The sequence below is a fragment of the Mastomys coucha genome, unplaced genomic scaffold, assembly GCF_008632895.1.
Source record: "Mastomys coucha isolate ucsf_1 unplaced genomic scaffold, UCSF_Mcou_1 pScaffold9, whole genome shotgun sequence".
Lineage (NCBI taxonomy): Eukaryota > Metazoa > Chordata > Mammalia > Rodentia > Muridae > Mastomys > Mastomys coucha.
In genome coordinates this window covers 47,472,372-47,497,965 of record NW_022196915.1, presented here as the reverse complement: position 1 = coordinate 47,497,965, position 25,594 = coordinate 47,472,372, and the positions used below count along the sequence as shown (strand labels likewise).

General features: G+C 45.2%; 1 protein-coding gene across 2 annotated transcripts in view; it reads left to right on the top strand.

Annotated features, from left to right (window-relative positions):
- Tnfrsf19 (TNF receptor superfamily member 19) overlaps positions 1–25,594 on the top strand; it is a 91,845-nt gene that overhangs the window by 39,556 nt on the left and 26,695 nt on the right. For both annotated transcript variants that reach the window (XM_031362944.1, XM_031362945.1), the window contains exons 4-5: positions 7,032–7,210; positions 16,692–16,777. In XM_031362944.1, coding sequence (XP_031218804.1) covers positions 7,032–7,210; positions 16,692–16,777 — 265 coding nt within the window. The remainder of the gene's footprint in view (positions 1–7,031; positions 7,211–16,691; positions 16,778–25,594) is intronic.

The following is a 25,594-nucleotide window of genomic DNA, read 5'->3' as shown; positions in this document are numbered from 1 at the left end:
TTGGTTGCTACTAGCATCTCTGGATAAGTTGACAAAGGAAATGAGTGAGCTCTGTGATAAAACTAACCAGCTTCTAGCATCTCAGGATGGTGAAGGACAACAATAAACTCAACAATAAAATTGGCCACCTCCAAGTACACATAAGTAAGTGGTCTAAAGGTTTCTAAGTGTGCCCTGGAAAAGATTCTTGTCTCCAGCAGAGCTCAAGTTGTGGAAAGTCAGACTGAAGCCCTCATTATAAAGTTGGCTGACTTCAAAAGAAATTTCAAGTCCCAGCATTTGGAGGATATTGGCCTATTAAAGTAAGGGCATTAGTTGGTAAAGAATGAGATCCTGTGATGTGGGATGGAGATGGGTGGGAGGGTGTTATTGAGGCTGAGATTCTCAAGGGTTTATCCCACCTGAGGAAGAAGTCTCTCCCAAGATGGACTCCTACCCCACCCATGAAATACTGCCTTTTGATTTCTACCTTTGAGGACATTAATCCTTATTGTCTGATAAACCAGCAGTGACTTTCCCCAAAGGAGATGCAGGGAATTCCATACTGATGTCCCACAGGACCACCAAGAGTCCCCTTCAGACAGACATACAGCCAGACCAAAGGCTAAGCAGGACTGGGGAGTTAGAAAGTGTACTCCAGGAGGAGGCAAACTAACATAATGAGTTTGCTAACTCATTCAGGCAGAAGTCTGGGGACTATGTGTGGGAATGGAGTTTTAGGATGTGGGGTAATGGTGGAAGGAACATAAAACTGGATCAGCCTGAGTTTGGGCCCTCTGAGTAGAGATTCTAGGTTTAATATGGGAGCTCACAGAGTTAAAAAAAAAGAAAAGAAAAAGAAAGAGAAAGAAAAGAAAAAAGGTGTCCAAAGTTTGTTTGAATGGTTGGATAAAGCATTTGTCAAAAGAGGGCCTGCTGAAAAGGAGTTGAGGTGCCTGGTATCCCTTCTGTTAGTATTGAGGGAGGATTTAAGGCACAGAGAAATTGCAAGGCTAGACTGAATACGCTGTGCACAACCTAATCCTCCACAATGGGAAGGTCCAGAGACATGCCCCTCACTAATCCTATAAGATGCAAAATGCTGAGAGAGACACCAGCACATTTGAGCTTTGTCATCAACCTTTGTGTGTGTGTGTGTATGTGTGTGTGTGTGTGTGTGTGTGTGTGTGTATGTGTGTGTGTGTGCTAGACTTTAGGGTTGGAGATGCTGCTGCTCAGCTGGATAAATTCAATGCAATAGGTTTAATTGGATCCTGACTTGGCAGGGGCCAGGTGGCAGCACTGAATGGTCAAAGGCAAGGTGATCATAGTGACTGTAATGATCAGCACAGACAAAGCAATGTTCATAATGGCCTGACACATAATGGGCAAATGACTTTTTTTTTTTTTTTTTTGGTTTTTTGAGACAGGGTTTCTCTCTATAGCCCTGGCTGTCCTGGAACTCACTTTGTAGACCAGGCTGGCCTCGAACTCGGAGATCCACCTGCCTCTGCCTCCCAAGCGCTGGGATTAAAGGCGTGCGCCACCACCGCCCGGCTGGCAAATGACTTTTATGGTGGTATAACTCGTAGGACTTTTGGTATTGGCTAGTTAATCATGGTGTTTCCCCGCATGAAATAAAAGAAAACTCTTCTGTATGTTTGTTTGATCTGTCTAAGTGGGGAAAAAAAAATCTCAAACAAATGAAAGAAAGACCACATTGTATCATGACAGAAAGGAATCTTAGCCTGTAACCAGTTTCCAGACTTGAGTCAGTTTGCAGATCCAGAACTCTTTCATTGAAAGGATGGCCGGGTCCCTAAGGAAGGACATTGATAAAATTCCCTTCGCTGGCATTCCCAAGAAGGACATATAGCGTTTTACAAGGATAACTGTATACTTGGTAGATAGGAAACAATCATATTTCCTGGGATTAAAGGCATGTGCCACCATGCCTGGCTAAGTTTAATGTAGTTTTGGTTGAAGTCTGACTCACAATAGGTCCAGTGGTCTTTGAACTAATCCTGTGGTTATTTTCCCAGTTCCAGAATGAATAATTGGGTTAGATACACTTAATGTTGGCAGAAATCTCACATTGGTTCCCCGACATGTGGAGTAAGGACTATTATGGTTGGAAAGGCTAAATGGAAGTCATTAGAGTTGCCTCTGCCTTGGAAAATAGTGAATCAGAAAACATCATCAAATCTCTAGAGGAACTGGAGAAATTAGTGCCATGAAGGACTTGAGACATATAGGGGTGGTAGTTCCCATCACATCTGGCCAGTGTAGAAGAGAGATGGATTGTGGAGAATGATAGTTGACTATTGAAACATCAATCAGATAGTTAACTTCAATTGCAGTTGCTGTGTCAGATGCAGTGTCCTTACTTGAGCAAATTAACAAATCTGGTATATTGTATGCAGCAAATGGCTTTTTCTTAATACCTGTCCATAAAGACCACCAGAAGCAATTTGCTTTCAGTTAGTCCGTAAGGCTAGCAGTCTACCTTTACACACCTTTGCCCCAAGGATCTAGTAACACTCAAGTCCTGTGTCATAACTTAGTCCAAAGGAATCTTGATTGACTATCTCTTCCACAAAATATCACATTGGTGCACTATATTGACATTATGGTGACTAGACCAAGTGAGCAAGAGATAGCAACCACTTTGAACTCATTGGTAACACATATGTGTATCAGGATAACAAAGAAATCTAGCCGGGCGGTGGTGGTGCACACCTTTAATCCCAGTACTTGGGAGGCAGAGGCAGGCGGATTTCTGAGTTTGAGGCCAGCCTGGTCTACAGAGTGAGTTCCAGGACAGCCAAGGCTACACAGAGAAACCCTGTCTTGAAAAAAGAAAGAAAGAAAGAAAGAAAGAGAGAAAGAAAGAAAAAGAAATAAATCCAACCAAAATTCAAGGGCCTTCTAGCTCAGTGAAATTCTTAGGAGTCCAGTGGTGTGGGGCATGAAGAGATATTCTCCTGAGGTGAAGGATAAGTTATTGTACCTGGTCCCTCCCATCACCAAGAAAGAGGCATAATGTTTAGAGGGCCTGTTTGGATTCTGGAGACAGCACATTCCTCAGTTAAGTGTGCTACTCTGGCTCATACACCAAGTGACTTGGAAAGCTGCTAGCTTTGAGTTAGCCTTGAACAGAAGGATGCTTTTCAACAGGTCCAGGCTGCTATGAAGACTGCTATACCACTTGGACCAAATGATCCTTAAGACCCAATGATGCTCGTGTCAATGGTAGACAAGGATGCTGGTTGGAGCCTTTGTCAGATCCCCACTGGCAAATTACATGAAAGAGATTTTAAAGCAAGGCTCTACCGTATCTGCAGACAACAGATCTCGGCCTGCTATTGGGCCTTAGTGAAAACTGAATATTTGATAATGGGCCACCAAGTTACCAGGCAACCGGAGCTGCCCATCATGAGCTGGGTGTTATTGGATACACCGAGCTATTAAATAGAACTTGCACAACAGCAATCTATTATCAAATGGAAGTGATATATGCATGATCAGGCCCAAGCAAGTCCTGAGGGCACTAGCAAATTACACCAAGAAGTTATCCAAATGCCTATCGTCTCTGCTCCTATTATAATGCCGTCTCTACCCAGGAATGCCACTGTAACATCATGGAATATTGCCTATGATTGGTTAATTGAAGGAGAGAAGACTAGGACCTAGTTTACTGATGGTTCTATTTGTTATGCAGACATTGCCTACAAGAGGACAACTGTCCCGGTACAACTCCTTTTTGGGACAACCCTGAAAGATACTAACAAAGGGAAGTCATACATTTTGTTTGGAGGGGAAAATGACCAGATGTGTGATTGTTTACTGATTAGTGATTGGGGCTATAGTCAATGGATGAGCTGCATTGTCAGTGACTTGGAAAAAGCATGATTGGAAAATTGGTGAGAAAGACATCTGGAGGAAGATGTGGATAGATCTCTCCAAATGGGCAAAGGATGCGCGGATACCTGTGTCCCATTGTAAATACTCATTGGAGAGGTGACTTCAGCAGTGGAAGAGTTCAATAACCAACTAGATAGGTTGAGCCTTTCTGGTGATCAACTTCTTTCAGCCATTCCTGCCATTGCTCAATGGGCACATGGACAAAGTGGCGTCACATGAACAGTGTGGTGTCAGAGGTGGAGGTTACGCATGGGCTCGGTGGCATAGACTTCCACTCACCAAGGTTGACCTGGCTACAGCTGCTGCTGAGTGCCAGATCTACCAACAGCAGAGAGTAGCTCTGAGCCCCAGATATAACAACCATTCCACAGAGTGACCAGCCAGCAGCCTGGTATCAGGTCAGCTACGTTGGACAACTTCCTCTATGGACAGAAGAATGCTTTGTTCTTACTGGCGTAGATACTCACTTGTGTTATGGATTTACCTTTCCTGTGTGTAATGCTTCTGCTAAAACTACCACCCATGAACTTAGAGAATGCCTTATCCACTGTCATGGATAACAATACTCAGTATTGTTTCTGTCCAAGAAACTCATTTCCCAGCCAGAGAAGTCTAGCAGCGTGCCCACAATCATAGAAGCCACAGGCCTTACAATGTCCCCCCACCTTCCTGAAACAGCTGGCCTGATGGAAAGATGGAATGGCCTTTTGAAGACACAGTTACAGCACCAATTAGGAAGTATCAGTTTGAAGGGCTGGGTGAGGGTCCTCCAGGAGGTGGTATATGCTTTGAGTCAGTATCCATAGTACAGTTTCCCCCATAGCCAGGATCCATGGTTCCAGGAGTCAGAAGTGGAAAGGGAATAGTTCCACTCACTATCACTCCCAATAACCCACTAGGAACATTTTTGCTTCCTGTTCACACAACCTGCTGGCCTAGAAGTTTTGGTTCCAGAGGAGGGAACCCTCCTGTCAGAAAACACAACAAGCATTCCATTGACCCGGAAGCTGAGACTGCCCCTGGCCCCTTTGAGCTTCTGATGCCCTTAAGCCAAAAGGCCAAGAAAGGACTAATAGTGTTCAGAGGGGTAATTGATCCACATTACCGTGGGGAAATTGGATTGCTTCTCCACAATGGAGGTAGGAAAGTTTATGTCTAGAGTGCAGGAGATCCTTTAGGGTGTCTCTTGGTATTACCTTGTCCTGTGATTAAAGTCAATGGGAAACTACAACCGCCTAATCCAGGCAGGATGACAAAGGGCACAGAGCCTTCAAGAATAAAGGTGTGGGTCACTCCTCCAGGAAAAGAACCAAGACCTGCTGAGGTGCTTGAAGAGAGTGGAGGAAATTCAGACTGGGTAGTAGAGGAAGGTAGTTATAAATGCCAGCTAAGCCCATAAAACCCACTGCAGAAGCGACAGTTATAATTGGCATGAATGTTTCTGTCATATTTTGTTAAGAATGTGTTTATACAGATATTTGAGTTTTCTTTCCTTGATATCTTTATCGTGTAATATAACACCAATTAAGAGAACATCAGTAGTTTCCATGTTTATGTTTTGAGATACCAAAAGAATGTCCCTCAAGGGATACTGCCACCTATTTTAAAATTTATTATGTGTTTGTGGTTTATGAGGGATAGTTACATCATATTAGGTATAATTATGACCTGGTTAAATATATAATGCATTTGTGATTGTGTATGGAACAGCTATACTATGTAGGATGTAATTATGACCTGGTTATTGTTTTCATTTGGAAATTATGCATGACATAAGGAGACAAGATTGTGTCAAGCTGACAAGGGGTGGACTTGTGCTAGCTATCCTTGCTTGTCACCTTGACTGCATTTGGAATGAACTAAAATCCAAGAGGCTGGGTACACCTGTGAGGGATTGTTTTTCTTTTCTTTTCTTTTCTTTTTCTTTTTTTGGTTTTTCAAGACACGGTTTCTCTGTATAGCCCTGACTGTCCTGGAACTCACTCTGTAGACCAGGCTGTCCTCGAACTCAGAAATCCACCTGCCTCTGTCTCCCAAGTGCTGGGATTAGAGGCTTACGCCGCCGCCACCACCACCACCTGGCTGGGATTGTTTTTCTTAATTAGATCATTTGAAGTGGGAAGACCCACTCTTAATTCAGATCTTCTGAGGTGGGAAGATCCACCTTTCATGTGGGCCACGTCATCTGCTGGCAGCCTAAATAAAAAACACAGAAAAAGGAAGACACTTTTGCTCTTCACCCGCTTGCTCGCTCTCGCTCTTACTGGCAAGTCCATTCCTTCACTGGCAGTAGAGCCCACTGCCTCAGGATGCTGATGTATACTGAAGACCAGCTGAGACATCCAGCCTTGTGGACTCACAAATACACAACTAAAACCTGGGTTTTATGCTGTGTCTTAGTCATATTTTTTGATCGCTATAGGTCATTTTGCTCTTGAGCTGTGAAACTCTGGGTGCTGAGTGACATTAAAATGTCGCTCGCCCTGTAAAAAGCAGTATAGCGTCCCAATGTACATCACAGCCTGAGGCTCGAAACCTTTAGGTACCTTGCTTTATTTGCAGTACTAAGAATTGAACCCAGGGTATCCCATTTGCTAGGCAAATCTGAGGCACATCCCAGGCTCTAGCTTGTGACCCCAGCTCTCTTTGAACAAATAGATAACAACCCTTCGGATCACAGAAAATGCTATTCTGGTCAGTGTTTTAAGGCGTTTGAAATCTCTCACATCTTTATCCTCTGAAGCTGCACCGCTAATAGTGATGTGCGTATTTTTCACCTTGATGAGTGAACCAGTGTCCGAATGGTCCACTGACTTCAGCTTCTGACTGGTCACGTGGCTGGCTTAATTGGCGGAGAAGAAAGTGCCATAATTCTGCCCTAATGCCCCAGTGGGAGACCTTTTCTTATGCACATGCTCACCACCTCTGGAATAAAGTGGATTGCTAAGGACCCTTGGGCTGGCCGCAAGAGAGATTATTAGCCAGGGGAGACACATTTGAACTTGCTGAAAGGGCTGCCTTTGTGCCCAGGAAGGCGGGCCTTGGTGGGTCTTCTTTATCCCAGCAGCTTCTCCTTTTTCAAGCTTGCAGAGTCTGAATAGCTGTCTTTTACCCACTAATCCCCACAGGAATGTGGCTTCGGCTATGGGGAGGATGCACAGTGTGTGCCCTGCAGGCCGCACAGGTTCAAGGAAGGCTGGGGCTTCCAGAAGTGTAAGCCGTGTGTGGACTGTGCGCTTGTGAACCGCTTTCAGAGGGCCAACTGCTCACATACCAGTGACGCTGTCTGCGGGGACTGCTTACCAGGGTGAGTTCAACCATTTCTTCTATTTATTTATTTAATTAAATGTCTTCCAAGGCATTTCTCTATTCTCTGTAAACTTGAAAGCACAGTCGTAAGAACTTGAAGATGTTTGGACAACAGTTGAAACTTTCGTCTCATTCCTTCTACAGCCTGTGAGCTGACTCTGCGCCAGGCACTTGAGACAAGGCAGAGCAGTCACACCAACCAACGGGCATGCCCTGCAAACGTAGAGTTCCTACAAGCTAGTAAACAGAAACACTTGGACAAAAGGACACAGGAGTTGGCAGCCGGCTTATAAAAGATGGAGGCTGGAGAGATGGCTCGGTGGTTAAGAGCACCAAGTGCTCTTCCAGAGGTCCTGAGTTCAATTCCCAGCAACCACATGGTGGCTCACAACCACCTGTGACGGGATCTGATGCCCTCTTCTGGTGTGTTTCAGGACAGCTAGATTGTGCTCATATAAATAAATAAATAAATCTTAAAAAAGAAAAGATGGTACTTTTCAAAATGACCACAAAAGCTGCCCTGTGGGTATTCCTTCCTGCCCATGAGTAGGTCAGAGGAGAAAGAAGCAGAGATTTCTGACCACATGGAGTTTGTTTGTTTGTTTTTTTAAAGGCTTAATCTGGGCCAAGAGGGTGGTAAGAACACTTGCCACATATGTTCAAATCCCAAGACCCTCCTAGTAAAGGGAGAAAACTATCTCCCTCCAAGTTGTCCTCTGATCTCCACATGCATGCCATGACATACCCCTCCCCTAAGTACATATCTGAAATAAATGTTTAAAAAAAAAGCCACCTTGAAATGACCACATCTAAACACATTTGCTGCCCATTACCCAGTGTCCCACAATTCCTCTCCCTTCCCCAAACCCCAGTAAGCACCATTGCTTCAGATTGAATCGAGACAGGGTGTCTCTGTGTAGCCTGGCTGTCGTGGAACTCACTCTGTAGACCAGGCTGGCCTCGAACTCAGAAATCCGCCTGCCTCTGCCTCCCAAGGGCTGGGATTAAAGGCGTGCGCCACCACTGCCTGGCTAGTGGGATTGCTAGGAGTTTTGCAGCTCCTTTGGTTCTGGGTCTCTGCAGAGGGAACGGCCCAACTCACCATAATTTCAGCAAGAATACATGACGAGTTCGTGCAACTCAATAATTCAAAAAAGACTTAAAATAAGAATAAAAGCTTTGAATCTGCTTCACCGATAATACAACAAAGGACAAATCTGCAGAAAAGGTGCTTGGGTCTGGGGGAGCCGCAGATCCACATCCCATCTATCCCACCCACTAGAGTAGCCATGGATGGGCAGTTACACGTGTTCGTAGGGATGGGAGCCTTCCTGTATGACTGTACGTACCATAAGATGCAGATACCATAGATGCAGCAGGTCTATGCTTGGGCCTATACGCAAGAGATCTGAAAACTGTGGTGCATGCAAAAATCTGCTGCGCCTATGTCTGCGGCAGCATTACACACAATCGTGAGCAAGCTGGGGCAGCCCTGCTGTGGGTTGAATTGGTCCTCTCCACAATTTAGATGCTGTTGTGTGATGGCTTAACTTTAGACCTCAAAGCTGTAATGGGGCCCTGATGATTTCTTTCTCCTGACCTGGCTAAGGACACTGGTTGGTGGAATCTGTCCCCTTCTAGCCCTTCCATCCCTGCCATGTGAGGATGCAGTGTTCCTTCCTTCACGAGGATACAGCAAGAAGGCTGACTCTCGTGGCTTCTGTCATTGCCACCCAGACCCGGGACCTCCCAGCTTCCAGGCCCATGAGAAATCATTTCTGTTTTTAATATGTGGCCTACCTAGTCTGTGGTATCCCTTACATCATTCAAGAAAGACATCAGACAAACCAAAATGTCCATCAGCTGTGAGTGAACGACACAGGGTAGAGCTGAACAATGAAATAGTACTCAGCAATAAAAAGCGAGGAAATGCTGATACCTCACGAAGACGGATCTGAGAAATACTGTATTTAATGAAAGGGACAGTCATAAAAGACAGTCAATGGTCATCTAGGTGGCATGCACAGAACAGCAAATCTATAGATACGGAAAATCCACTTGGGCAGCCTGGGTTTGGGGCTGGGTATGGAGCATTGTGAAGGATGGGGGTGATGGTAGTGGTTAGACATTTTGGGGGGGGTGATAAAATGTTATAGCACTCTTTATAAGTACAGTTACCCAGCTCCCTGACTATAATAATACCACTGGTGTGCAACCCTTTCAGTGGTTAACTTGTACAGTATGTAAATTATGTCTTACCAAGCCTGTCATTTTAAAAAGGAACTAAAAGTGCCATAGTATCAAAACGCTAAGTTATGACGGTCGACATATGCAGTTATGACATTTTGAGGGGCATTGTTCTTCTGTGTTGCTTTGAGACAAGATGTTGCAGTGTAGCTTCGGGTAGCCTTGAACCCTCCGTTCTCCTGCCTCTCTATACTGGATGGCAGGCATGTAGCACCATGCCCAGCTATTAATAGAGTTTTGATTTTGTGCAAGCCTAAATTGAAGAACATGCCTGGAACCTCTGGCATGCCTCTATTGCCTGTGATCTATGGTTCTGTGGTAGAAGCATGTCTGTGCATGTCTTGTCTCATCTGGGGAATGGGGCTAAGCTAGGGCCCCCGGGGTTGCAAATCTAGGGAGGCAGCACCTGAGAGGCTGGCTGGAAGGCATGATCTGGGGACTTGGTTTTTCAAAGCAGCCTCCTGGGCCTTTACCAAGAACCCTACTGGGGTGTGCTGTGTACATGCACACATGCACACACACATATACACCCCACAAACACACACACATAGCCATGGCAAGAGGAGGTTAGATAGCTCCTGTGGGTGTGACCTCCAGGAAAAACAGTGCATGAGCAATGCTCATGCAGCATGTCCTGTGTGTGAGTGCATGTGTGTGTGTGTATGTGTGCATGTGGTGTCTTGGGTGCATGTGTAGTGTAAGCATGCATGTGCAGGTGTGTACATAGTGTATGTGTTGTATGTGTATGTGTGTGCATGTGGGACAGGTGTATGTGTGTGTACATGTGTGGTGTGTGTAAATATGTGCATGCATGTGTGTGTATGTGGTGTGTATGTGCGTGTGCATGTGTGGTGTGTGTATGTGTGTGCTCACCTGTGTGTGTGAGTCACTGTCTTGGATGCCCACAAGCTAACTGACGACAAAGACCCAGTTCCTTGGCTTGTGGGTATGCTCATTGACTTTCTTCCAGTAACTCACGAGCTGTCATCTGGGAGTCTTAACCTCCTGCAGTTATTGGAGGAATAAACATGTAAAACATACATGTTCCTAGGAGAGTGCCCAGTGCCTAGTCAACACTAATATGATAGATATGAGACAGGATTGTACCCCACAAGGCTTCAGATGGCTGTGGCCTGGTTTGGGGGTTTGTTTGTTTCTTTGTTTTATGTCAGTCTGACACAAACTAGAGTGGTATTTGGGAAGAGGAACTTTAGCTGAGAAAATGCCTCCATTAGAATGGCCTGGCGGCAGGTCTGTGGGGCATTTTATTTACGAATGACTGACATTTGAGGGTCCAGCCTACTATGGGTAGTACCACCCCTGGGCAGGTGGTGTGTGTGTGTATGTGTGTGTGTGTGTGTGTGTTTGCACACAAGCACGCAAACCAGTAAGCAACATTCCTCTATTGCCTTTGCCTCAGCTGCTGCCTCCAGGTTCCTGCCTTGACTTTCTCCTGCCTTGGCTTCCTTCAGTGACGGACTGTATGTGGAAGCTGAAATAAACTCTATCCTCCCCAAGAGACTGTTGGTCACAGTGTTTATTACAGCAATAGAAACCAAACTAGAGGAGTCTGTTTGGATCAGAGTGACAGCGGGCCTCACATGGTCCATCATTTCTGTTCCGTGGGAAACTGGAATCCAGTTCTGCAAAACAGAACCTGGCCTCTCTAGCTCTTCAATGCTTAAGTGCTTGTGGTGCCCAAGCCACTTGATGAGCACTTCCTAGAACTAGATATTTCTGTGGACTGTACTGTCACCAAAACCAGGCTGCTAAGTCAGAAGGAGCATTGTGCACTCCTTACAAAGAAGGAGACTGGTCCTCACAGTGGTGACTGATGCCTACCATCAGCCAGCTTGTGAGTAGACAGGCAGGAATTCTCCCAGTGCTGAGCCTCCTGCTTCCATAAGTGCCTGGTGAACCAGGAAGTTTCACAGAAAGTGACTCAAGTCATCTGCCCGTTCTTTGTCCCAGGCCCTTCTACCCTCAAGCTTCCTAATGTATTAGCCTCTAGCTCTGGCGAGCTGTCTGAACTGGCTTGCAGAGTTCCTGTCCTCTTTTCCGTTGCCCAGATCTTTATCTTGTCCATGAGTGACTGTGAGTGACACTGTTGATGTGGTCTGGGCTCTTCAGTCAATGCTTCTTCCCGTCAGTAGCCTTGCGCAGTCATGGCTGTGGACTGTTGAGCAAGGTACACCTTGGGCTGGCTCGCTGGCCTGAGCCTGGAGTGCTGGTGTGAACAAAGCTGTCACCAAGGTATTTCTGTGTCCATCCACCATCCTGTGTGTGGCAGAGTTGAGCCTTAGCTTGACTGTGGTTCACTGGCCACAAGCCAGTGCACTGTAAAACCAGAGCCGACTAGGCCGTAGCTCTGCGTAGCAGAAGAGCTCTCAGTGGTGGGAGTGTAGAGGTCTATGACAGGCTTTCTTAGAACCGCATTCATCAGGCTAACCAGTCTAGCTTGGATTGAATTCACTAAAAACTGTCTCCTCACAACCAGCATCAGAGAGTTTTGCATCTGTAAGATGTCCAGTGTGGGTTTCTTTTGTCTTTTTATATTACGAGTGTGAAAGCCAGGGGCCAGATTTGCTATGGATCTTCTGCAGCCAGTTAAACCAGACACTTTGTACAATGAATGTCTGCATTCCCTTTCATTTTGTTTCATTTGAGAAATCTGTTTCCTACCTCTCTTGGACAGGAAATGCAGTTGCAATTGTTTCTATGTCCCAAACTGTGCCACTCTAAACAAACAGAGAGGGGGGGAGAGAGAGAGAGAGAGAGAGACAAAGAGAGAGAGAGAGAGAGAAAGAGAGAGACAGGGAGGGCTTAATGATAGAAATTGTGCCTAATTAGCATGGCCAGGCAAACCAGAGTCCACAAAACCCACAGTCAAAAGGCCAACCTTGGTGTGTGTGTGTGTATGTGTGTGTGTGTGTGCGCGCGCGTGTGTGTGTGTGTGCACCAGTGTAGTCTGTGTGATGAACTCCAGGCTAGTGAAAGAAATTGTCTCAAAAAACCACAAAGTGGGCCGGGCAGTGGTGGCGCACGCCTTTAATCCCAGCGCTTGGGAGACAGAGGCAGGCAGATTTCTGAATTCCAGGACAGCCTGGTCTACAGAGTGAATTCCAGGACAGCCAGGGCTATACAGAGAAATCCTGTCTCGAAAAAAACCAAAAAAAAAAACAAACAAACAAACAAACAAACAAACAAAACCACAAAGTGATATCAGCAATAAAACACAAAGTGATAGGAATAATGCCTGGGGTTCACATTTGACCTCAACAGGATAATGGGTAATGCAGTAGGAAGCCCTGCTACTTATAATGGAAACAAATCTAAAACTCATATATAGATTAGATCATATTTCAGCTATATTCAGTGCTTGGTGAATCTTCTACTTTGATTTGACTATGGCTTGTTCAGTAATGTCTGATACTGTGGGGCAAAGACAGATGAAGGAGCTAGAAGAATACAGAATGGAGACTAGAGATGAACCTTTGTATCTCTGCTTGGTGATCTAACTTTGAGGCTTCCTTCCTCTGGAGATAGAATCAAGGAAATGAGATATCTACATGGAAGCAATAGAAGGACCCCTACCTTATACATGGTACAAAATCAACCTCAAATTGATTTAAAGATCTAAGAATAAGACCTAATGTTACAGAAATACAAGAAAAAATTTTATGACACTGGATTTGGAGAAAGTTTCTGGATATGACACCAAGGCACAGGCACCAAAATTGGCAATGCTACATCAGACTCAAGATCTCCTAAGCAACAAAACAGAGCCAGCACCCAATCTATATATCCCAGGCCACAAGACAGCCAACACCCAGTGCATACATCCCGGGCAACAATGAGAGAAAATATTAACACTTCAGGGGCTGGAGAGACACCTCACTTGGTAAAGTCCTTGTCTTGTAAGTATAAGACCCTGAGTTTGAGCCCCAGAACCTGTGTAGAAAAAGCCGGGAGTAGTGGCTTGTAATCCTACCGTTGGGGAGGTAGATCCTGAGATTCACTAGTAAGTCAGCCCAGCCTAATTGGCCAGCTCTGGCCAGTGAAAGACTCTTTCTCCAAAAAAGAAGGTGAAAGCTACCCAAAGAACAACACCCAAGCTTGACTTCCGGCCTCCCTTCTTCACACACGTCCACACATGGACACAAAAGTTTAAAAAAAAAATCAACTTTTTTTTGGCAAAGTTTGCTAATTACGACTCTCTGATAAAGGTAATAAGCAAGTATATAAAGAACTTCTATGACTCAACAACAACAAATATCAACTCACTTGATTAAAGAATGGGAAAGGATTCAAATAGACTTGCTGCAAAGATGATCTGTTCTACTGCAGACAAGCCTATGAGAAGACATTCACATCATTCAACTTCAGGAAGCTGCCAATCAAATCATAGTGAGTTCTCACTTCATTCTTATTAGAACAACTAGTACCAAACATAAACCGGAAGAACCAAGGAAAATACAGATGCTGGCGAAAGGCAAGAACTGGCTGGTGTGCACTGCCGGGGAATGTGTGGCCACTGGGGAAGCAGAGCGACAGTCCTTCAGATACTAAGAAAATTACCACACAACCATCAGTCCACCTCTGACATGCACCTGAAAGAACTGAAAAGAGTCCTTGAGCAATATTGTGTCTCTTACAGCACTATTCACAATCTCCAAAATGAGGAAGAAGCACAAACATTCACAGACAAATGGATAATCACACATACAACGAACCCACTTTCCCAGGGGACTGGTCAGAATGTTGCCTGGACTCATGCGAGACATTAATCCTGTCGCATGCTCTGACATGGTAACGTGCTATGGAGTAGGCCAGTCACAAGCAGACAAATGGTGAAGCTTCCATTCCAGTGATGTATGTGGTGTGGTCACATTTACAGGAACAGGAGGAAGAGCAATTAAGGAGCTAAGGAGCATAAAGTAGAAGCTAACAGGCCCAGCGCCTCATCCTGGCATGCTGAGGGAGTCTAGGGCTGTGTTTCATAAGTACACACCTGAAAATGCTTGTGATGGTAGACTTGCTGGTATGCATTTGTTGCCACAGCAGAAAAATGCATATAAAAATGTTAAGTAAAAGCAGTAGAGGCCACATATGGTGGCCCACACCTTTCATCTCAGCACTTGGAGACACAAAGAGGAAGATCATGGTGAGCCTGAGACCAGTCTGGACTACCTATAGGGATCCTGTCTCTAAACAAAGGCAAACAATAGTAAAGGGAGATTTCTTATTTAAATATGTCTTGTTAAATATTGTAATATATTTATATATGAGTGTTATAGCTCACACCTTTAATCCTAGCACTTGAGAAGCAGAGGCAGGCTGATCTCTGAGTTCGAGGCCAGCCTGGTCTACAGAACAAGTTCCAGGATAGCCAGGGCTACACAGAGAAAACCTGTCTTGAAAAACAAACAAACAAACAAAAATATTGTAATATATCAATATTTTTATACTTCCATCCAGAAAATTACCAAATATAATTTAATTAATTGACAAAAATCTATGAGTTGTTTTAATACAGAAAAGCTTTTTGTGTAAGGGCAAAAGCAAACGGAAAAGTAATATCCAATATTTTTAAAGCAAACACTAATGGCACAAAAAATGCATATTCTAAAACTACTTTTAAAAACAGAGATATTAATTTTGAAATTGAATAACATTCTAAAAATAAGAAATTCCCCTGTGGCAAGACAGTTTTGATGGCCATGTTTTCCCTAATAAGCAAGCAAAATCCAGTTAGCAAAATAATTTATTAAAATAGATCATGTTTCCCAAGGCCAGTATGCCCGTGAGGCTGGAGGCGAAGAAGTCCTGCTCTGTTTGAATGACCACTAAATATTGAGTAGAAACCCCAGGCAAAGGGCTGCATGGACGCGGTTCACAGAGGGACCAGAGGGGCTACCAGTCCATCAGAGACATCCAAAGCTCTGTCTGCTGCTGTTTTACTAGCGCTGTAGCTTAGGCAAAGGGTCTAAGAGCTCTGGGTCCTGTTTTGTTCTGAGGTTGTCTCTGCTTATTACTCTGGCTGGCCTCAATCCTCCCCGGTTCACAGGCCTGCCAGCACACAGCAAGCTCAACTAAGACCTTTTCCAAACAGCTATAAAGCTTCCAGAATTACCAACCTGCTCACAATACACAGTGAACTTAAGATCAGACTCTAATGCGCAAGATAATCACTAAATTATCAGTCAGGTGGTAATGACTGAAGACATTAGTTGTAACTTTAAGAGCCCCTCCCCCAAGTGTAAAGATTAAGATTCAGAAACTAGAGTTTTAAGACAGGTTGTGAGTAAATGAATACAGCTTAGTAAACCTTAAAGTTTGTTTTCTTTTCTCTCACTCTCCAGCAGTTTTGCTTTTATTTGGTTCGAGGGATGATGGTACAGGGCCTCTTTCTTGTCTGTCACAGTTTATTCCTCTGCCCCCAGCCTCGCTTTGTGCCTACCTCCCACCTCTGTGTATTTATGTGCCTACACTAGCCATTTCCCTACTTTGCAAGTAAAAACAATACATTTCCACATCAATTTGCATTCACTTGATTACTTGGGAGTATAAGCATTTAAAACCCATTTTATTTGCATGGAGACTCTGGTTTAATTATGAATAATGCTCTGTGGAGAACGAATGTTGTACTTCTTTCCTGGTTGTAACACCACTTTCACAGTGATGATTTTAAGTTTGTCCCTGTAGTTTAATTTACAGGCAGTAGCACGATCATAATAATTTTAAATTTGATGCTGCTCATTAGCTATGTTGTTGATGCTTTATGTTTTCTTTCATTCATATATTTAATTATTTTTAATTTTTATTTAAACAGAGTCTTGAATGACTTGAGTTGCCACCGTCTAGAAACAACCACAATTACTATTTAGTGTATAACATGAAAATATACATGCTGCGTTTGGGGCTCCTAGATTTCAAATGCTAAAGCCAGTACTTTATTGAAGAGGTGTTTGTAGTTTAGATTACAACAGAATTGCCAGAGCCCACTGGCTTCATATCCCCTCTCCAGCACCCCACCCATCACAGAGAGGAACCGGGAAGTTTTTGGTAGGGAATTGGATCTGTGCAGGGTTTACCACCTTCAGCCATCGGCTGCTTCTCACTTTACCAAGAGCTGGTTCTGGAGGTTGCCGGTGACCCATGACATGATGCTTGGCTGCCACAGTGGACTTAGGTGACATTAACTAACCAGGACTCTCTCCTTGTTCTTCTAGATTTTACCGGAAGACCAAACTGGTTGGTTTTCAAGACATGGAGTGTGTGCCCTGCGGAGACCCACCTCCTCCCTACGAACCACACTGTGAGTGATGTGCCAAGTGGCAGCAGACCTTTAAAAAAAGCAAAAAAAAAAAAAAACAAAAAAAAACCAAAACCAAACCAAACAAACCAAAAAAAAAACCCTGTGTCTAGAAAGCCCTTTATTGTGTGCCTCTGTCAACAGTAACCTCTGATTTGCAGGCCCAAGGGAAACAGGCATTGCATTACTGAGTCCTGCTCCTTCACACCCTTCATCTTAGATGCTCAGTGAGGGAGATCAGGGGTCACTGGGTTGTCCAGGGACTAATGCTCACACACTCTGGGGAGTCCCTTTCTCTGTCCTTGATAGGATCACACAGGGGTGGACACTTTCTGAAGCTCCTCCCGGGATGCCCTCCTCCTCCATAACGTATCCGTTGGACTCCCTATTCACTAATTCTTCTGTTCCTCTCACTTGTCAAGTCAGTGAGGAGAGAAGACTCTTCGCCCGCACTCCTCAGGGCAGGGGCAGCAGCACAGGAGACACTTGAGTCTTTGTGTTAACATTAGTCTTTTTGACCATCACTTTTTTCCCCTTGGAAACAAGGGCATTGATTGTATTCTCGGCCTGCATGGTGGCTGCTCACTGTCTTAATGCTAAAAAAAAAAAGCTGGCCGACAACCAGCCAGGCAAGGGATGGGGTCAATCAGCGAAGAGTGAGGCAGGCTCTGCTGACCTAGCAGGGCTTACAGGACAGACTTTCTGATCCAAGATATCTGCCCTCTTGCTTCGTTCTGTAACAAACAAAACAAAACACACACACACACACACACACACCCCAAAACAAAGCTGCACTGTTTAATCTGGTAGCCTTTTCTTATTTGGCTCATTGTTTAACAACACATCACAAATCTACCATATAGGAGATACTGATGGATCTTCTTCACGCATTTAGACTCGAAACGTCCTTCTGCCAATTAAAACTCAGGGACCTGGTCCTGCTTGTCAACCATTTGTTTTAAGGGGGCAAGCTGATCTGCTAGTAAAGAAATGGCATCAGTTCAGACCAGGTTAGAGCTAGAACGTACTATGGCCCTCCCCGCACCCACCCCCCACTTGATGTGCTGGGTTTGATTTAATGCAATTAAAAGTCTGAGACTTTGGAATGTTTTGCCTTTAGGATTCTAGCTAGCTAAGCTTAGATAGCATGAAAGGGCCTTTGAACATAGGACTCATGTGCAGCACTCATATCTTATGAAGCGTTTGGTCATAGAACCCGGAAAAGACAATTAATTAGTTTAACATATAGTAATATACACCCCTCCACGTGTCAAACTTTCTAGAAAGTAAAGAAAGATCCGTTGTGAAGTCAGAAGTGCAGTGGGCCAGCTGAGGGCTTTCCTGTTACAGATGGAGAGAGACAGGGCTCTCTTGGTGACCTTCATCCCTGTCAAAGAGGTTTCTGCTGTCTTTGGCACCTTCCTCAGGAAGCAGTCCAGAGTTTAACTAATCCCCTCAAAGGAGATCTGGAAGTCTTTGGGGGAAGTGATCCTGGCTTCTCCTGTTTGTGTTTCTCCTCAGGGCTTTTCAATGTATCCACAAAGAGCTGCTTCTTCAGGTCCCCTGGGGGGTTCCCGTGCCCTTGAGCCTCCCAAGGCTGTGGGAAGTAGACTCCTTCAGGCTGCCTCAAGAAGTGGGGTTTGTCCCAAGGTGCCCAAAGGAACAGGCTCAGCTGGGGCTTCCAGGCTCAGAGAAGGAGTTGTGGTCACAGGACCTGGGTACTAGATTAGGGGAGGGTCCCAGGAACACTCCTCCTCCTCCTCCTCCTCTTCCTCCTCCTCTTCCTCCTCCTCCTCCTCCTCCTCTTCCTCCTCCTCTTCCTCTTCCTCCTCCTCCTCCTCCTCCTCCTCCTCCTCTTCTTCCTCCTCCTCCTCTTTCTTCTTCTTCTTCTTCAAAACAAAATAAAATTCAGACTCACACTGGTATTCCATTTCCAAAGATTGACGGTTCATTTGCTTTTAAATTTGTTTTTGTTTTCTTTCCAAGAATGCTTCCCAAGCACTTAGACTAACAGTTTGCTGAGCACTCTGTGCGGAGAGATGAAAAGTCTTAGTATTGACTCAGGCGTGGTGATTCAGCTGGAGTCTCAGCACTCAGGAGGCAGAGACAGGAGGATGGCCTTGAGTTTAAGGCAAACCTGGGATATAGAGTAATACCTTGTCCAAAAACAACAACAACAAGACCCAAAGCAAATCCTGGTATTTTTGACCACCCAGGCATGTAGAAGGATGTGGTGTATGAATCTCGCCACAACCGCAATGCTTCCGGCCTGCCTGTGCAGGGTAAGGGTAACATGGCCAGCAGAGACCCTCAGTCCAAGGGCTTCTGTGACACACTGCTCAGCTAAGCTTGTGAATAATGTGTAGGAAAAGCCATATCTGTAGTGGGGAAGGGGACAAACACAGCACAATCGCCTACCCTATTGGAAGCCCCCACAGCTCTCTTTCGAAAACCCATACAGATAGCAAATCAACTGGGAGGAACTTCGAAGTGCTGTTTTGCTAGATGGGATTTATAAAGCCTCAGTGCTAGAAATGTCTCCTTCAGAGGACTACTAGTATTTCCCTCTATTTTTCCCCCCTTAAGCAGACATAAAAGTGCAACAAGTTCAAATGTCCTTTTAAAGTTAATTTTGAAATGACTTTAATTCATGATATGAGAAGGCCTTTTAAGCTCTTCCAAGTGATTTGAAAATAATCACACTGTTTAACAGTGTGGCTCATTACGCATCAATATGAGGGGCCGGGATCTACTTTTTGAGCCCCAGCCATGCACAACTGCCAACGCTGCAGGTCAACGCACCTCCTGCTTTCCTTTCTCCCACACGCAGAGATTTATCTCATGGGTATGACTTTAGAATCACATGGCCTGTTGCACAGAGCCCTCGAGAACAAAGCAAACATCTAGGTTAAACGCACTTTAAACACAGTCGTACTCTGGTGAAAGCCGCTTTGAATCACTTCTAAACCACTTACTCCAGCCACAGCAGCGTTCCAGATCGAATAAGCAATACTCAAGAAAATCCCACAAATTCCGCATTTTTCCGCATTTTTCATTAGACCCAAGGCAGGGTTTAGCTCTAAAATGTCTTGGGTGTTTTCTTCTCTCTCTCTCCTTACTGTCCCAAGTGGGTGCACATTTGATACAGTCAGAACAAAGCCTGCAGTTGAGAATTTTTACATAAAGTGCCTTTCTTTTGTCTACAGTGCCACTGTCAGCTCCAGGTTCCAAGATCAGCCAATCACTACCACCAATTAATGCTACTGGGACTTGGCAGAGGGAATGTGGGTGGATAGAAGCCTCACTTTCACAAACTACATTGTTATGGGGGTCCTCAGCATGCCTCTGGTGGGGACTGGGCATGGGAAAGGCAGAGGACAAGCTGAATTGAAGCCTCCTCAGCTATCAGCATATCAATGAGTAGACTGTGCCTTTGTCCTGTCCTTTGCTGGGCACCTGCATCAGAGATAGGTATATGCAGCCACTGTCCCAGAAAGAGCCAACTCCTGAACTGCCATATCCCTAACTGCATGGTCAGGGCAGGAGAGCTAACGGGACAGAAATTATAGCCCGAACAAGGCAGACCAGCACAGAGATGGCGGTCCTAAGTTGTATTTGGGGCTTGTGGCAAAACATACTGAACACTTGTTTACTTAGTTATATCCTAAACCTACTACCTGGGTATTATTATTATTCCTGTTGTCCAGAGAGTAAAACAGAGTCAAAGAGAAGATGAGAGTTATGTCAGTGTTTTATATTTGGGGCCTACCAATCATAATTTATTTTCATTGGCACTTAATAACTAATTTTGCTACGGAGTTGTGTCTCAGTTCTTAAGACCACTGAAAATATGTGTTTCCTGATGGTGGCGACCCACAGGAACACTTGTGAGGGATTATTTATGTTAGGTCAGACTCTGGACAGGCCTGTGGGGAATGCTCTTGATGTGGTTAACTGAGGTGGGAATACAGAGCCGAGCAACATCATTCATCTGCCCATGTGCCTAGTGCAACCTGCTGCCTCAGGCTCTGCCACCTTGCGTTTGCCACCATCGTGGACTGTGCCTTCAAACTGTGGAATGAAACAGACCTTTCTTTAAGATGCTTTTATCAGGCAAGGTGTTTTAGCACAGCAACAGAAAAGTAACCGTGGCAACAGGGGACAGGCATTTCTTTCTTGTGTTTAAATCAGGGCCACAAGCTTACCCTGAAAAGAAAGAAGTGTCTATTTAGACAATGTCTATTTGTGAATTTATGCCGCAGTGCTGGCTCCAAGCCTCATGATGCTAGACAGTGCTCTGCTGCCAAGCTGTACTTTCCGGTCCTCTTTTATTTTGGCTGTAGTCTCACTATGATGCCCAAGCTAGTCTTGAACCCATCTCAAGTGATTCTCTGTTTCACCCTCCCGAGGAGCTGGGCATATAAGCACATGCTATAGAGCCCCATTTCAGACTTTCTTTGATGCGCAAATAAGCTGTGGAGAGATATGTTCTCTGATGCCCCAATCTCCTCCATTTCCCATCAGGTACTTCCTTGTGCACAAAGCTGTTCCCAGGCCACATTAATTTCACTAGCGTTCGTTCTTGGAACCCCTGCTTGCACTGACCGTCATACTGCTTGGGTCGTCCCTATAAGGCAGCAGCTCTCTGAAGCACTTGGAAAGGGAACTGGGGTGGCTCAGCAGGTAAAGCACCAGCTATGCAAGCATGAGGACTGAGTTCAGATCCACAGCACCCATGTAAATTCTGGGCATGGAGGCATAAGTGTATGTACAGCACTGGAGGCTATGTGTTGGGGTCGGGGTTTGGGGCACATGCCACCAGACTAGCTCCAACTCCAATTTCAGTGAGAAACCTTATCTCAAAGAATAAGATGGAAATCAACTGAGGGAGACACGGAGCATTGACCTCTGACCTTCAACACACACAGATGTGTGCGAGTATTATTGAACATATACCTATCCAATTAAAAAAAAAAAAAGCAGTGCGGATGCAGAAGAGTGCAAGGCACTCCACACTGTAGCAGTGTGTGGATGCAGGAGAGATGCCTATCTATACTACAAGGTCCTCCACACTTGCTCTGTGTGCCTAGCATATGCATGGGGCTTTTGCTGTTGATTCTGAAGTAGTCTTTTTGGTGAGTTAGCTAATACTCAGAGGCCAGATTTTCCAAGACACTTACTGGAACCCCTGCATTATGATCCACAAAGCCAGTATGCACTAATGAAGGGCTCAGCTTACTGGGAATTGTGAAGTTGTCTCTGGTCCCCAGACGGAGACTTGCTGGTGTCTAGCCAGGTCCCTGCTGGAAAGAAGGCTACTCATGAGCCCCACTGCGGGTATTGTATAGAGGATGGCAGAGAATGGCTGTGTGCATCCAACAGATACCTTCAGCATCCCACAGAGGAAGCTGCTCAAAGAGATGTCTGAAATTAGCTCTCTCCTGCTAACCAGAAAGTGGAAGATAGGAGGAAATGATCAAAAGAACACAGCAGAGGCAGCACAGCCCTGGTGTGGGGAAGAGAGCCCTGGAGATTCAGCCTCCTGCCCTGATCTAAGCAGAGGCTCTCCACTTCTCCCTCTTCAGTGGGCAGTTTAAGGTGCCACGGTCTGTGAGCTTCTTCTTGCCTCTGACTTCCTGTCGCCGTTATGGTGATTCCATTATTTTATTGAAAAATGAATCAAAGTAGTTCTCATCTCAAAGGCTACTTAACAAACAAACATAACCTGCCCGGTCCCAACTAGTAGAAACTTTCTGCAGAGGACACATTTCAAAGGCCTCCCTTGATATCTGCTTTTCTTTCCCATGCTCAGGATGGCAACCAGGGCCTTGCCCATGGCAGGCAAGTGCCATACCACTGAGCTATGTTCCCAAGTCTTAGAACTTTGAGATATAGCCTCTACACCACTGAGATTCCAGCCCTGTGGCTGTCACTCCTGCTGCTGGTGGTGGTAGTGGTTTTCTTCTTCTTCTTCTTCTTCTTCTTCTCCTCCTCCTCCTCCTCCTCCTCCTCCTCCTCCTCCTCCTCCTCCTCCTCCTCTTCCTCCTCCTCCTCTTCCTTCTCCTCCTCTTCCTTCTCCTCCTCCTCCTTCTTCTTTTTTAGGACAGACTTTCTCTGTGTAATCCTGGCTGTCCTGGAACTCACTCTGCTGAACAGGCTGGCCTCGAACTCAGAAATCCTCCTGCCTCTGCCTCCCAAATGCTAGGATTAAAGGCGTGTGCCACCACCGCCCAGCTGCAAACTTATCTTTTGCTATAAGAACTGCCAAACTGAGGGAGAAAGCTCAGAGGCAAGTGAGCCAGAGAACCAGATGCAACCAGAAGGCGGGGGCAGACCATCACCAAGCCGTCATCAAGTCGGGATCTTGACCCCAGAGCAGCCACAGGGACCCAGAGCTCAGTCTCACTTGGTAAACTTTAGTGCAGCACAAGCAGGTCTAGTCATCCCGATGACTGGCTGACCCGAAGGTTTTTGTCCAATGTGGTTGAGTATGGTAATTAGAGTTCTTGTTTTTCTGGAAGCTCCAAAGGGTGGGGAGGCTATCAAATGACATCTGAGGGAGCCTTCTTCCTTCTGTTTTGTTTTGTTGTTTGTGAGGATCTCACTCTGGCCTAGGCCGGAACCAAAGATGTCAGCCAATATGCTTTCTCCTTTGTCTGCTGGTTTGTTTGTTTGTTTGTTTGTTTGTTTTTTGTTTTTTTAATCTTGGTCATGCTTGGAGTCCTAGGTAATCAACACCCCTCACAATATAGCATTTCTAGGGAAGCAGGGACTGCTGCACTTCAGTCCACATGTCCTGGCCTCTCTAGAGAGCTCCATGCAGTTGCTCTGTGTGCTTGTCCAGTTGTCTCAGACTCGTGCCCCTAAACAGTTCTTTGGCTGTGGCTTCATCAGATGTAGGATTCAGAAATTCTTCTCAGGGTATTCAAAACTCACATGTTTTGTAGCCATTTTTTTCCCAATAGAAATTTCTCAATACAAGCCATCAATTTCCTCTGTGGAAGCAAGAGCAGAAATGTAGATGTTTCTATTGGATCACTACCATGCCCTGAGCCTGGAGCTGCTCTTGTGGGTCTTTTTGTCTGTCTGCTTCTGGAGAAAGGGAGCATCCGGCTGAGAAACGGGAAGCTAGTTCTTACCCAGTCCCCAGCATGTCCTCCTTCTCAGCTTTATTCCTCAGTCTCTTCTAGACCTTTAAACTCATGGGCTGGTTCAAATATTTACTCATGGGAAAATAAGCTGTACCTGATCAAAGGCTAGCACTACATCGAGTGAATTTTAGATTAAGTCCAGCTTATTTTAAAAATAACAAATGAGGCCTATCAGGCCCGATCGATAAGCTGTGGAGTTTCTTTACAAGTGGATCTGTGTGATCTGTGCGTGCCCAGGAAACAATGGGAAGAAATGAGCATTGAGGGGCGGGGTGGGTGGAGGGGTGAAGCCATAGCTCTCCAGCTATGAATTCAGTGCAGTCACAGATTCACGGAGCCATGTAGTTGGGACTTAGAGTCCACCTTTCATCCAGAGGGCATTTATTCTCAGGATGTGGTTGGTATGTGCTAGAGGCTGTTCACATCCTAGTTGGGACCAAGTTAGATGGTGTCTAGCTACTTCTAAGTCAGCTCCCTGAGGAGGGCTTAACTTTAGAAATTTTATTTTCATTATTGAATGAAGAAAGTACCAGGATAGTGTAAGAGAGCAAATCCCTCTTGAATTCAAGAAGGTACCAGAATCCTTCCTGGCGTTTCTCAGCCTTCTCTGTCAGCTCCTACTCATGAGGAAGAAGAAAGAGGTTTCAGCCGGGGTCTGCCTGACAACATAGAACTGCCAAGTTCCGAACTGCTTCTCAAGTGAGGTTAAGAAGTTATACCACAGTGGGACTAGGAATGTGGTTTAGTGGTACGGTGCTTATCTAGCATGCATGAGGCCCAGGTTCTATTCCCAAAACTGTAAAAAAAAATGCACGGTCATGCCCTGGTGTCCCCTGGGGGTTGATTCTAGGGTGAGACTCCCAGCCTTAGAGGCCAGTGACCCTGAATGATCAAGTCTCCTGTATCCAACAGTTCAGTATTCATATAAGACATCTGCCATGTAATTTAATTCAACGCTAGATTTGAATCAACCTGCATGGCTCCTCTGTGCTATTTTGGGGATAATGACAAGGGTAGAGGCCTGTACATGTTCAGTACAGATGCAGGCGCATTTCAGATTCTGTAATTAGCACACAAGAGAACAGTCAACAGTGTAATTGAGTCACTGCCGAAAAATAGTAGGCCAAAATACCCCACAGGCCAAACAGGGTATTAGAGTACTAGAGCTGGCCCAGGCCTGGCAGCATCTGCCTGAGAGTGTGGCACTCAGGAGACCCTGAGCGCAGGCCCAGCCCCTTCCCCTCAAAAGTAGAAGCTTGAAGTTGAATTTCAAGTCGAAATTAATTCAGCTTAAGAGTGTTTCCCCGCTGAGTCTTTAAAATGTTGTCCCTACTGCTCTGTTTACCTAGTTTACCCCAGAGAAAGTGTCTTAGGAACTCCCAAGACAGCATTAACCATACTGTGATTTACCTAGAGTTTCTCTGTGTAGCCTTGGCTGTCCTGGAACTTACTCTGTAGACTAGGTTGGCCTGGAACTCAGAAATCCGCCTGCCTCCCAAGTGCTGGGATTAAAGGTATGGGCCACCACTGCCTGGTCTAGCCACTCTCTTAAATATTCAAAAATCATCGCTCCTTGATAATCAGTTATTTTAAAAGGAAGTAAATTTGTAGCTGTTAGCCATAGATTTTCAATTTTACTGAAACATAATTTCTTTTTTTTTTTTTTTTT